The sequence below is a fragment of the Tachypleus tridentatus genome, chromosome 10 (genome assembly GCF_004210375.1).
Source record: "Tachypleus tridentatus isolate NWPU-2018 chromosome 10, ASM421037v1, whole genome shotgun sequence".
In the NCBI taxonomy this organism is placed as follows: Eukaryota; Metazoa; Arthropoda; class Merostomata; order Xiphosura; family Limulidae; genus Tachypleus; species Tachypleus tridentatus.
Genome location: NC_134834.1, coordinates 159,950,414 through 159,963,722, shown reverse-complemented (window position 1 = coordinate 159,963,722; position 13,309 = coordinate 159,950,414). Strand labels below are relative to the sequence as shown.

Below are 13,309 nucleotides of genomic sequence, written 5' to 3'. Positions count from 1 at the left end.
GGAAACTGCTTTTATTGGATAAAGGAAAGCAAACACTTGTATTAGTTTATTTTATCTACTGTGGTTTTCCAATAACTGCTTTACACACACAGTGTTGTGTTCTTTTATTATACTTATTTTAATATATTATAAAAGTTTCAATTATTATTTTACATATTAGATATGTACCCAAAAAAAAAACAGAATAAAATTACTTTGGTTTCACAAACTCTGTATCTTCTTCCTCTGCTTCTTCGAGGCTACGTCGAAGACTGCTGAGGTCAAAATTGCTGGCGAACATTCTCTGACACTTAAAACCCTTTAGAAGAAAAGTGGAAAAATACGGATTAATAAAAATACAATTATATTCAATGCATGTATCAATTACTGAAAGGGATTACAATTCTTCTTTGTGAATATAATGGCTAACGTTGTCAAATTTTATGCAAGAAAAGTATCAGAAGCCAGAATTGCATTTGTTTCAGTCTTTTTTTTGTGCTTTATAATAATTCAAATAAATAACATTTCTCATGCTAAAAGATACTAGTAGCTCTTGCATACCACCAATATTATTTCTCTACAAGTATTTTTTAAATAAACAATTTTGCAAAACGTATGTTATTCAACACACTCTATAAAACCCTCCTTCACTGCTTGCCCTGGAGTCCCCATCTGAGCTTGTTGACATTTGTCCATTGTGATCTCTCTCAGCCTGTCGTCCAAGGACAGGAGTATCGTCACTTGCTCCACCTGGAGAGTTTGTGGTGTCTGCATCAGATTCTGTATCAAAAGGAACTGCGAGAAGATTGTGAATTGAAAAGAAACAAGGAACTAAAATACACTGATCATTACTAGTATAAAACTATGGTGTAATAATCTAACTAACTAGTTTTTGACCACAATTCTATAGAAACATAATCAACTGAACAAAAATATTCAAACTTCAAATCATTGTTTTAGTGGACAATAAATATTTCAAGACAACTTGGTCTTACACATCCAGTCAGATTATTGGAGAACATGCAGCTGTAACTTAATATTACATTATTGTTGATTTTTCAGAGTTCATTGTAAAATGAGTTTTTCTTGAAATGTCCTGCAGTTATTTTCTGTAAAACTCCATTTTTTAAGTTTTATACATTTTGCTTTCCAGTCTTCAATCTCTCTATCTAATTTTGTTTTTAAAGAAAATTAACAAAATAGGTGCCATTAGAATTTCTGATCATGCTAAACAACAGCTTTCTATATTTTTGTTGTAAATACAGGATGTCTTATGTTTTGTGGTAATTCTTTATTTTTGCACAGAGCCAATTGTTTTTATATTTTAAATGGTTACACTTGACTTTTTAACCCCAAAAAAACTTTGCATCTCCCTGGAATTAAAATCAGAAGACAGACAGGCACTTTATACCAGTGGTTCCAGGGGGTGCAAGATAACATTTGTTTTGGCCACCTTCACCTTTATTCTTAAATAAATAATTACTGTGAGGGGTGCGAGAACATATTAAATTTTTTTAGGTGTGCGGGTCATAAAAAAGGTTGAGAACCACTGCTTTATACCATCTGCACCAAACTTTTCTATCAGGGGAACAAGAAGCAAAGAAAATTCTATAGGCAACAGAAGCTTAAAAAGATAAACTAAAGTAAGAAACTCACGTAAAATAGATATCATGATAATACATGAACTCTGAGAAGATCTACTGTTACAATCAGTAACCAATAAGATAGGTGACTACACAATTATTATACTATTATATATAGAGAGTTGCTTAAAGTATGTGAATACAGATGTCCAATTTGGTTTTACTACATATGATCAAATACATCTTACCTATACACTCTTTTAACAGAAGCTAAACTATGGTTAGTATAAGATGTTTGTATATATACATCATTTAATATAATGTTATTTAAGCTCCATTTCCATGAGCTATCTGATAACAATAACTTTATTTTTAATAACTGGCATCAATAAAAAAACAAAACATTTATTACAAGGTTTTACTAACCAGACTGAAACACTCAATTTTAACCTAAATAAATATTCAGGAATTAACAAGTGGAAACTGTTTCATGAAACATCTACACCCACACTTTGAGTGTGATGACGTAATTAACTGTTTAATCTCGGAGCCTAAGTTCAGAGAAGGTCCAGTTCAATCTACACTTTGATCAACGTGTTATGGTTTTTCTCATTGTGACAGTATATCACGTTCACACCAACAATATGTTTGAAAATCTATTCATCCCCCATTAAAATATCACGTTAGGAAACATTTGATACGAACCAGTGACCTTTGACTCATGACCTTCAATACTTAATCAGGTCTAACTAGTCTTTTGTATGAGGTGCCTGTGGTACAAGCTTGGTCAAAATCCATCCAATATAACTATGATATCCCATCCACAGGATTGGGATGGACAAACAGGGCAAAATAAACACGACAACATATTCGCACAATACGAATCTTTAAACAATAATTTGTATTGAACACTAGCAACATCTACACTCAAGATTAACTGGATTATTACAAAAAACACATTTATTTACAAAACCCTTTAAAAGATAATGCCACGATAAAGAATACTTCCCAAAGGAAAGTATTAAAATTTTAGCTGTAAATTGCAATAATTTATACCTAAAAAATGATGAATTTATAAAAAAATAATTAATTTTAAAAATGTAAACCCTCTACTGGAGAAGTGATGATTATCACATAACTGAAACCAACTAGATTTGAGATAGGTGGAGCTACGGAATTGAGCTTTTTAGAAATTTCTTTTGCAAAAGTGTGTGTTTTCTTATAGCAAAGCCACATTGGGCTATCTGCTGAGCCCACTGAGGGGAATCAAACCCTTGATTTTAGCAGTGCAAATTTGTAGACTTAGCACCATACCAGAGGGGGACATTTTGCAAAAGTACTGAAACTTAAATATTGCCCAGTCAAAATAATATATAATTTAGTAACACTAGAAGGTTTATACTGGAAATACAAGTCACGTTACAATAAATAACACAAAAAACTTGAACAGTTATACAGCTAAAGTCAGTCACTGACACAATACATTTAAATTTTCCTTTAGTCTAAAAATGAATGTTGTAATAATCATATTTCTTAACTAGCTTGTAAATTAATGATTAATGAAAGGTTACTTTAAGACATGAAAAGTTGCTTCACTTATGTATAATTGTAAAACATGCAAACACAATCATGCAAAACACAAAACTGCAAGTTTGTATGTCTTTTACATGAACCTAATGAACCTCCTTACCAATTTTAGTAAATATCTATCCACGAGAGGCTAAGTAGTGGTAAAGAACACCCACAAAAATCATACAACACAAATATAGACCTAATGTTTGTTTGCTTTTTAAATTAAGTACAAAGCTACACAATGAGCTATCTGTACTCTGCCCACCATGGGTATACACAGACTTACCCCTGTATCACTGGGGAGGGACCTAATAAACCTCTATACCAATTTTCCTGAAGATCCATACACACCCAGCAAAGTAGTTATATGGACATACAAAAGACAGTACTATTATATTTGTATATATTACACTGTCATGATAAATAATGCAGATAGATGTAAGGAGAAATCTGTGTGTTGACTTTCAAGACAGTTGGAATAAAGCATTAAATGAAAAGTTTACTTGGCAGTGAATTTTGCGAGACAAAAGGCAGGATGGAATTTTTATTTTTTACCACATATGATTTTGGGCCGCTGTTGGTAAATTATGAAGAATATGGAACTATTTTTTTCTTCTTTTTCTCGTCAGGGTTTGGTTATTATAAACCAGGGAGGGTCAGGTTCGCTTGGACCTCTTCCTCCAAAGTAAACAAGGATATGTTATAATAAGTGAACAACATATACATGTTATATTCACTACCGTCGTAATGACATCTTTTGCCTAATACCAGTACTCATCAGGCTGTTCGTAATACAACTAGAACTGTTTTGGTTTTCCGGTATTTTGACATTTGAGACATCAAACTTTTAAAGCGCTATTTGGTGTTGTATTTTTTTTTTTTATTTTACGCAAAGCTACAAGAATAGTATTTGCATTAGGAGTCCTTAATTTTAGTAATGACAAACAAGGAAGGCATTTAATCACCACCTAATGCCAAGTCTTAGGCTGTTCTTTTCAGACCGAACAGTAAGATCCAGTGGTTATCAGTATAAAACTAAAACGAGCCCATACTGAAGAGCGCAATTTTTTTTTTTTCAGCAACGGGACGCAAACAAAAATGTATCAAATTCACAACCTGCCTGATAATCACTGAGTCGCAGTTGTCCCCGTTTCTCTACTATTTACAACTACCCGTACGCAAATGATTAAACACATATACAAACACACACAAGGATTTTCATTGCAAAATGTTAGGCTAATGATTTACCTCAATAAATTGTGATTATTACAACTAATGAGCTAAGAATGTTGTTTTCTTCATCCGATTTGCTTTGACATTGAATTTGTTTTTTAATTATTTAAGCGAATGGCTCTTTCAGATTTCAAAGGAGAAATATTGAGCAGTAAATATGTAATTATTCACTCAAAAAAAAATATTTTGAACAAATGTTTGTTTGTAAATAAGCACAAAGTTACACAATGGGTTATCTGTGCTCTGCCCACCACAGATATTGAAATCTGGTTTCTAGCAGTGTGAGTACGTAGACATACTGCTGTGCCACTGTGGGGCTTGAACTATTGAACAAAAATTTAGCTTAAAAGAAAAAAAGAGTAATATATAACATACAACATTCTCTCTAGTTTTGGCATTCTAAACCACAAGGTGCGATGACTTAGTCTTAATACTGAATGTTGGGTTAGATATGAAAATTCTTTTTATGGGATCCTTGAATGTGTTGCAAAGAAAGTGGATGTAATTCTTTAGTTTGACCTAAGATAAGCATGAATTTGTAATTTATGTTGAAAGAACAATAAATACACTGAGTTTAATGGAGTTTAATATTCAAGATAAATACATGACAGTTTGTTTGTTTCAGAGCAAAGCCATAATGGGCTATCTGCTATGTCTACTGCAGTTAATTGAATCCCGGAGTTTAATATGGTAAGTCCATAAACTTATTGTTGTCCTATCGGAGGACCATATAGTAGTTGGAGGAAATTCATACCCCTGACAAGTTTGAATTCACAGACCACTAGAATGATTCTTTTTCCTTCTGCTGTTGTTACTTACTTGAAGACGGAATGAGTTGTTGCCTCTCTCCATCCGGATTAAGTTTCTTTTTAAGTATTGACGTCATTTCCAGTTGTTTCTTTTCTCCAGGCCCTACGTACGAAACAGAATTGGCTGATTGATAACTTGACTGAAAGGATCTGGTAAAGGCATACTTGTACTTTTGTCTTACTTACTTCCTTTCTGACAAACAAACAAAACAAGAAACTTCCAAATGTTTCATCCAAACATCAAGACAAAACACTTCCTAGGACTAACGTCTCGGTAGATCCTCAACTGTCTAGTTATTAAATGACTTTTATTTCTTATCAGGAACTTCTAAAGAATATATTAGAAGTCCAAACGTTCCATAAGATTATATAACTTAAAACTGCACTGGTACAAAAATAATTTATCTATGCATGAAGACAATCACTGAATATTTTAATGTTGAAATTTATATGAAAATGTTATTTATTGTGTCACATTTTTACAACTTGTTTGTGTGTGTAGAAGATTAGTTTACTTATTTTAGCACAAGGCTACAAATAGACTGTCCGTAAACTTATAACGCTAACCCACTGCAATATCTTGGTGTGGAAATGTCCGCATCTTCCTCTCCGTTTAACGTATCTTTTAACGTACAACTTCTGCTTCTAAGTAGGCACTATTTTTTAACTTTCAAAAACAAAGCAGCACAATAAGTTATCTCTGTTGTACTCGCCGCAAGTATCGAATCTCAAATTTTTAACATTATAAAGTACCCAAGTTTCCTGCTGAGATATCAAGGAACTATATATATATATATATATTCTTTGTTGAAATAAAACGTTAATAATACTGACATAAAAATATTCATTAAAAGTTACCACTGTATATTACTTAGCCTTATAGCACCATTCTATTTCCATGTGCTTCATGGAATAAAGTCTTTTTGGCATGAAACTGGAACGGCTTGTGTGATCTCCTTGTTTGTTTGTTCTTTGTTAATTTTGTGCAAAGCTATACGAGGGCTATCTGCACTAGCCGTTCCTAATTTAGCAGTGTAAGACTAGAGGGAAGGCAACTAGCCATCACCACTCACTGCCAACTCTTTGGCTACTATTTTACAAATGAATGGTGGGATTGACCGTCACATTATAATGCTCTCACAGCTAAAAGGGCGAGCATGTTTGGTGTGACGGGGATTCGAACCCGCAACCCTCGGATTACGAGTCGAATGCCTTAACCACCTAGCCATGCTGGGCCAGATATTTAAGAGATAAGTTATTGCTCATCAAATGAATTTCACAAAACATTCTTAAGCAGCGTATATTGGAGATCTTCATTTTAAACTAACGATAATAAAATTTTTGCAAAACAAAACCAAAAACGGTTTAATAAAAGTAAAAGGTACATTTCCTCTATGTCTTGTATGTAAGCATATTAATATAATGTACCACATTAAAATAAACGTTGGTGTCTGGTTTGATTTGTTTGTTCGGAATTTTGTGCAAAACTCCACGAGGGATATCTACAGATGATTAGCATGGATAGCCCTCATGTAGCTTTGTGCAAGTTCAAAAACAAACAAACATACTGCTATGTCACTTGGGGTAGGAGAGGTCTAGAACGTTTAAAAGATGAATTCACGATAAAAGTGAGATTAAGTATTAAGTATGTAAATTCTTGACTTAACAAAACAAAGGCAAGAAATTCGCTTAATATAACACTGTCCGAGAAGTAAGAAACACTGGATGGTTACTTGAGTTTCTCGTCTTTTTTCAGATATGATGAATGTTCTTTCTGGGTTCTTCAAATTAAGCACCTATTTTACAGATGCATTAAACTCCATCTCCATAAGTTTGTTTGTTTGTTTTGAATTTTGTGCAAAGCTACACGAGGGCTATCTGCACCACCCGTTCCTAATTTAGCAGTGTAAGACAAGAGGGAAGGCAAGTAGTCATCACTACCCACCACCAACTCTTTGGCTACTATTTTACCAAAGAATAGTGCGATTTACCGTCACATTATAACGTTCCCATGTCTAAAAGGGCAAGCATGTTTGGTGTGATGGGGATTCGAACCTGTGACCCTCAGATTATGAGTTGAGTGCTTTATCCACCTGGCCATGCCGGGCCATCTTCATAAGCAACATTCTATTTGTGTGAGCAATATCAAGTTTTCAGATTTGTTTGAACTACTTCAAATTCGAATTTTTTCCACTTGATCTTTTTTTTGTTGTTGTTGTTGTGATAGAACCTGAACTAATAAATAATTGCCTATTGATTAAAACTTTGCTTTTTTTCTGTTTTTGTTTTAGTTTCTTGGTGATGCGAGTCATGAATATGTTCGAATTCAGAAAATGTATGACAAAATTCAAAATCCCTATGTAAAAAATGATGAATACGAGATACAGATGAATTGTTTCCAAAACTTGAAATAGAAGTTTTCATGACCAAGGTAGTCTGCTACCATGGTAACTATAGAATAACATAAGACTTGCAAAGATGTACTAGGCATTTAACAATGAGCTCACATATTAAGCCTGTCCTATGTAGCTGTACGTAAGAGACAGTAACATCACCATATAATTACACATTAACTACTGAGTACCGTTAAGAATAGACTGAGCGCACCTGATCCACATTTTCATAGTGAGACATTTACTTTTCGCATATAATAACAATCACTTATGTTCCTGTTTCAACTGATGTAATTACATTGAATAACTACACCATCCATAAATTTTGGAAGTTTCGTCACACCTGAAATTGCTGGAAAATGAAATTAAACGGAGGAAAAACTAACCCAAAACAATGATTTACTTGATAATATAAAACAATAGTAGTATGTTGTTAAAAAGAATAAGTAGTGTTTTGAAGAGTTTAATTCGAAGAAAACAAAACCAAAACCATTAGTCTCTGAACAAAGAGAGGATGTCCAAGGAAAACATCCAGAAAAGAAGAGAGTCATTCACAATGCACTTATACTATCAACAGCAACAGAAACTGCAAATACACATAGAGTTAGAATCACAGAAGTGGAAATTCTGAATAGAAATGTAGTTAGAAAGCCAACAGCAGTAGTATTCCATATCTGAAATTACCAGTGTAGTGACACAAAAGACATTGTCCTGATGAATAAAAGGTATTTGGTTACCAGTGTAGTGATACAAAAGACATTGTCCTGGTGAATAAAAGGTATTTGGTTACCAGAGTAATGATACAAAAGACACTGTTCTGATAAAAAAAAGGTATTTGGTTACCAGTGTAGTGATACAAAAGGCATTGTCCTGATGAATAAAAGTTATTTGGTTACCAGTGTAGTGATACAAAAGGCACTGTCCTGATGAATAAAAGTTATTTGGTTACCAGTGTAGTGATACAAAAGAAACTGTCCAAGTTATGAAATGTTCAGCCCAATGTTTTTATTAATCAGGAGGGCAACTTACTTAACATTCATTATGCAAATTGAGATTCAAAATGCGTTTTTCATACTTAATAGTGTAATACTGTGAGTTACATACAAATAAAAATGGTAATTTAAATGAAAGAAAGAGACACATTTGTGAACATATGGATGTTAACACACAGTTAGAAGTTAAGGAAATAAATATTTTTTAATCATCAAGTTATCAGTAGATGCATACCCTGTCCTTGAGGAATTGTTCCAGAAAAGTAAAGATTAGACTGACTCAGAGATTTCTGGTAGAGGCTTTTGATTGGTGATGCTTTAAAATTTGCTGAATTCTGTTCTTTTGATTGGTTCTTTTTGGGGTTCTTAGCCTTGGACAGAAAATTATCTGGTGATGCCAAAGGTGGAACTGCAGGTGATTCTACACTGTGAAAAAAACCCAAAAAAACAGATGAATACTGTTTTAAGAACAAAGTTAACAAAAATATATGATGTACAATTAGTAATGATAATAATCTAAAATGAAATTTATTGTAAATATCTAAGCCTTATCAAAATCTACAGTAACAATTCAATTCAGCTAAGACTAATGACAATAAAATCTTCAGTTATGTTTGAATATGAAACTTTCCTTCAAACACACACACACACACACACACAGTTTTTCATCTCCTCCAGCATTTTCTTATAAAGGGAATTTATTTATTCATTTCATTTCCATAACTTTACTGTCTTACTCACATTACCAAAACTTAAAAGGTTACAAACTGTTTTTTCACAGAATAATCAACTTTTACTGGGACTAAAATGAAATGGAAAAAATTTTAAACAATGTTACTACTGCACAAACTTTACTATAACCAATTATCAAATTGAAATAACATGCAATTTTTACCTATAACATCACTTTTGGTTAGCAGTATACCATTTCTTATCAATGATGCAGAAAAACATTTGGTGTATTATATCTACTTACATACTGCATTTTAACAATTTTTTTAACAAACTGATATACATGTATGATATGTTGTATTTACGTACTTATAAATTACACGTTACAATAAAAGTGACGGGGCTTCTGAGAGAAAAATCAATTACTTGTTTTCTGTTGTAAACATTTAGGGCATTCCTAAAATGAAAGAACCAGGACTCAAGTAGGACAAATCTAGTTCCAAAGATCAAATAAGCACCTGAGAATTGGATATACTCTTTATTAGAACTAATCTGGTAATTCTGAGTTGAACCATCTACTGCATGATATATCCATCTATCCATTTCATGTTAAAAGGTATTACAATAAACACAACACATATGATACATTAGTATCTCTAGACGATACTAATGTAAAAACACAAAATAAACACCGTATTTGTTTCAAAGTGCAATGTGTATGTATTATAAAAAATTCAAAGTTAACTATAGTAATGCTCATAAGAAAGATTTAACCAACTTATTTAGAATATCCCAAAGACATTCAGTAATGGTATTGCGATTTAGTAATTTAAAACAGACAGGAGAACTAATGTGAAAATGCAGTGATATCAATATGTAACTCTTACCATCGGTCAGCTTCAACTGTGACACCAAGGGATTCCACTTGTAACACGGTGTTACGAGCTTGGTTCACATAGAATGGATCTGGTGATGGGTGTCCTTCAGCCCTACAGTGCAACAAATCCAGAGTAATAAAGAAAGTTGTGCTGAACATAATGAAAGTTTATACTTTCTTAAGCTTAGGACCCACAGTAACATAAAGGTTAAACAAAATAAAATAAAACAGGTCATAACCATCATATTTGATAGATGTTTTCTTGCTACAGTCGAGAGAGGTGTTCCACGCCAGTCACTGAGCAAGCTGACATCTCTGCTATCATGCTGTTCAAGATGCAAGGATCAACAACGCCAGTTATACCTCAGGACTCGCTGGTAACCTTCGATGATATACCGTTGCATCTTATGCCACTACAAGTCACCACATTCATTGCCCAAGCCAAGCCAGGGGCAACCATTGACCCTTCCAGGACCCAAAATATTTCGCCAAGGCAGAATTCTCATCCAGCCCGCTACGCCCGCTGATCAAATTTATTTATGTCAACCATGGAACACTGAAATTAAAGTAAGTTGTTCCCCAACTAAAAGTCCTGTCAGTCTTTTCTCTGTATTCTTTAGGGGAGTAGACCCAACCATCCAACCAGAAGAGATCAAATAAGCCATCAAATGTAAAATCCAGGCCAAGATACATGCCATACATCAAATTTTCTCCAGACACACCAACCTACCTACATAACTTCATGAAGATAGCGACAACATCGAAGTACAGTACTGACTGTATTTTATGTAACGGGTGTTACTATCACATATTTCACTTCAGAGCCGAATGCCCGCATCGCCGACCCTTCATCTTGTGGTCAAACAAATTGCCCAGACAACACAGGCAATCAAGAGTCAACTACAGAAATACTGCTGAGTCTAGAATCAGCCAGAAAAAAACACAAAAGCAGATTCAGGCAACTCAACTTTGACGACGACAACTTCCACTGCTAACATGTCAAGACTTAACAATCCAAGGAAGACAAGTGATAGTTCCTGCCAGCTTCAGTTCCAGTTTCACAGAATACAACCACCAGCCAGACTCAGATCATTCGCATGACAATTACTGACTCATCAGTTCAAACAGAGAATCAGTCTATAATCATTCAAAACACACAAACAAAAATTACAAGAAATAAAGCATCCCATACCGATGAAGAACAATTCACCAAAGAACAGCCAGTCGACTCACATTCACTCTCACATTTTCCCCCCATCACTTCTGGGTATCAGATGTGAATGAAAGTTCAACCTGAAGTTCCTACCTGTTCTACAAGACTGCAGCTAGCAGTTTTCCTAGTTACCAGCCAACCAGACACATGTATGCTAGTGCCGTAATCCAATAATTTTCTTTTCCATTCCAATATGCATTAATAACCATGTTTTTCTTCCCAGCCACTTCCAGGCATGGTCTGGGTAGATTTCTCAGTGCCCAGGCCATGAAAATGGGTTTTTTAGGGGTACTCTTCATTTCCCTCCACACCAAAATCTCTGGCACTGGATCTCTAGATCCCAGCCAAGTCAACATTCTTGCCTAGTCCTGAAAGGAGCCATTTAAGTCAATGTTTTGTAATCACCAGCCGTCAGGTTATTCTGACCACGGGCTCTGACCTTACTTACTTAACCTTATGTCCAGCTCTCCCTTCTTACGTGTCACTTTCATACTTCCCACCTCACTTCTTCACTTTAAATAAGTTAAAACAAAATAAAGGCAAACTCCCATGCAGAGTTAAATAATCTTTCATGTGAGGGAACGAAGAGGAACCACGATGTTCCGGACCACCCCTGTTGGGGAGAGAATTCTTCAGACTTCTCTCTCTCTATAAACTAAACCCCTGCCAAGTTCCTTTGCATTTGCTACAGTAAACTTATCGTAAGAAAAAATATTGCATGATAGAAAAAAGAAAGCAGAATTAGGTAAAACAAGACAATTATAATTTTCACAAACACGTCATTTAATCACAACTATAGTAAATTAACAGGTAAATTGGAAAATTGATTTCAGATTTGTTTATTGGTAATCCTAAAGATACACAATTAGCTATCTGTGCCATGACTATGTATCAAAGCCTGTTTCCTAGCATTATAAGCTCTTGTACACACAGACGAGTCATCAGAGGACAATTTTAGAAGGATGGATTGTATGCCATATGTAATGAACAAAGGTAACACACACGAGGCACAATTTGGTTCACTGAAACAAAGGAGAGTGGTGTGTAATGTGTTAAACACATACCTGATTAGTTGGTTGGTGTTTTATGGCACAAATCAATTTGACTATCAGTGAGAAACAACTGTTAAAAAATTTAGTAGTATAATTAAAATGTGAAAACTGAATTATGTTAAAACAAATGAAAGTTCAAGTTTTGAACTGAAAACTTAAATAGCATTAAAAAGGCCAGTGGTCTTTAAAAAACTATAAATATTTGTAGGTAGACAGTGCCACCATAGCCGATAACACTGTCCAGCGTCAATAGTAAATATGTGAATAAAATGTCTGAAATGATGACTTCTTTCAGAGTCATTATGACCGCACAACAGTAAAACGTGGGCTATTGTGATTTGAATTAACAAACAGTGACCAATATATAATCTTGTTAGGTCAACTTCCTCCTTTGGATCCTTATGGAAACAAGACGGCTAAAGTTCAATAGAAAATTTTATCTGTAAAAGCTTGTTATCACGTTGCTCACTTAAGTTGACTGCCAACTGGCTTGGAGCCAAGCCTTGAACACAGAACCACAGTCCATGTATGGAACAGACACAGCAGTGATAGCAGAGAGTAGTGCCAGTGAGCTTGTTCCTGTGAATTCCAATGTAGCCTGATATCCAGAATAACTGGATAGAAGTAGATGGTCAAGATAAATGGGCCAGTCAATTTTGAATATCGGCGAGAACAGGGTAAGAACTAACATGAAGTGATTCCAGGGCCAGTAGAGAGCTAAGCAAGTCGGTATAAATAGTACAATTCGAGTACTGCTTAGCTTCTATGTGATCAAGGGCAAGAAAAATGGCGTACAGTACAGCAGTGAACAAACCATGGCAGAGCCCACAGAGTCACCTGATTTCAATCCATTCATATAAATATGAATGGAAGGATGATTCAAAAGATGCTCAGCAAATAAAAGATGGTACTTCCAATCAGGAGTACTCACTTT

General features: G+C 34.4%; 1 protein-coding gene across 2 annotated transcripts in view; it reads right to left on the bottom strand.

Annotated features, from left to right (window-relative positions):
- The window catches only part of in (inturned planar cell polarity protein), a 103,720-nt gene that overhangs the window by 11,909 nt on the left and 78,502 nt on the right, over positions 1-13,309 (bottom strand). Inside the window, exons 14-18 of one of the 2 annotated variants that reach the window (XM_076464893.1) lie at positions 10,121-10,222; positions 8,797-8,987; positions 5,187-5,279; positions 611-774; positions 195-298 (exon numbers count right to left, since the gene is read on the bottom strand). In XM_076464893.1, coding sequence (XP_076321008.1) covers positions 195-298; positions 611-774; positions 5,187-5,279; positions 8,797-8,987; positions 10,121-10,222 — 654 coding nt within the window. The remainder of the gene's footprint in view (positions 1-194; positions 299-610; positions 775-5,186; positions 5,280-8,796; positions 8,988-10,120; positions 10,223-13,309) is intronic. The other variant, XM_076464894.1, reaches the window with a different exon arrangement.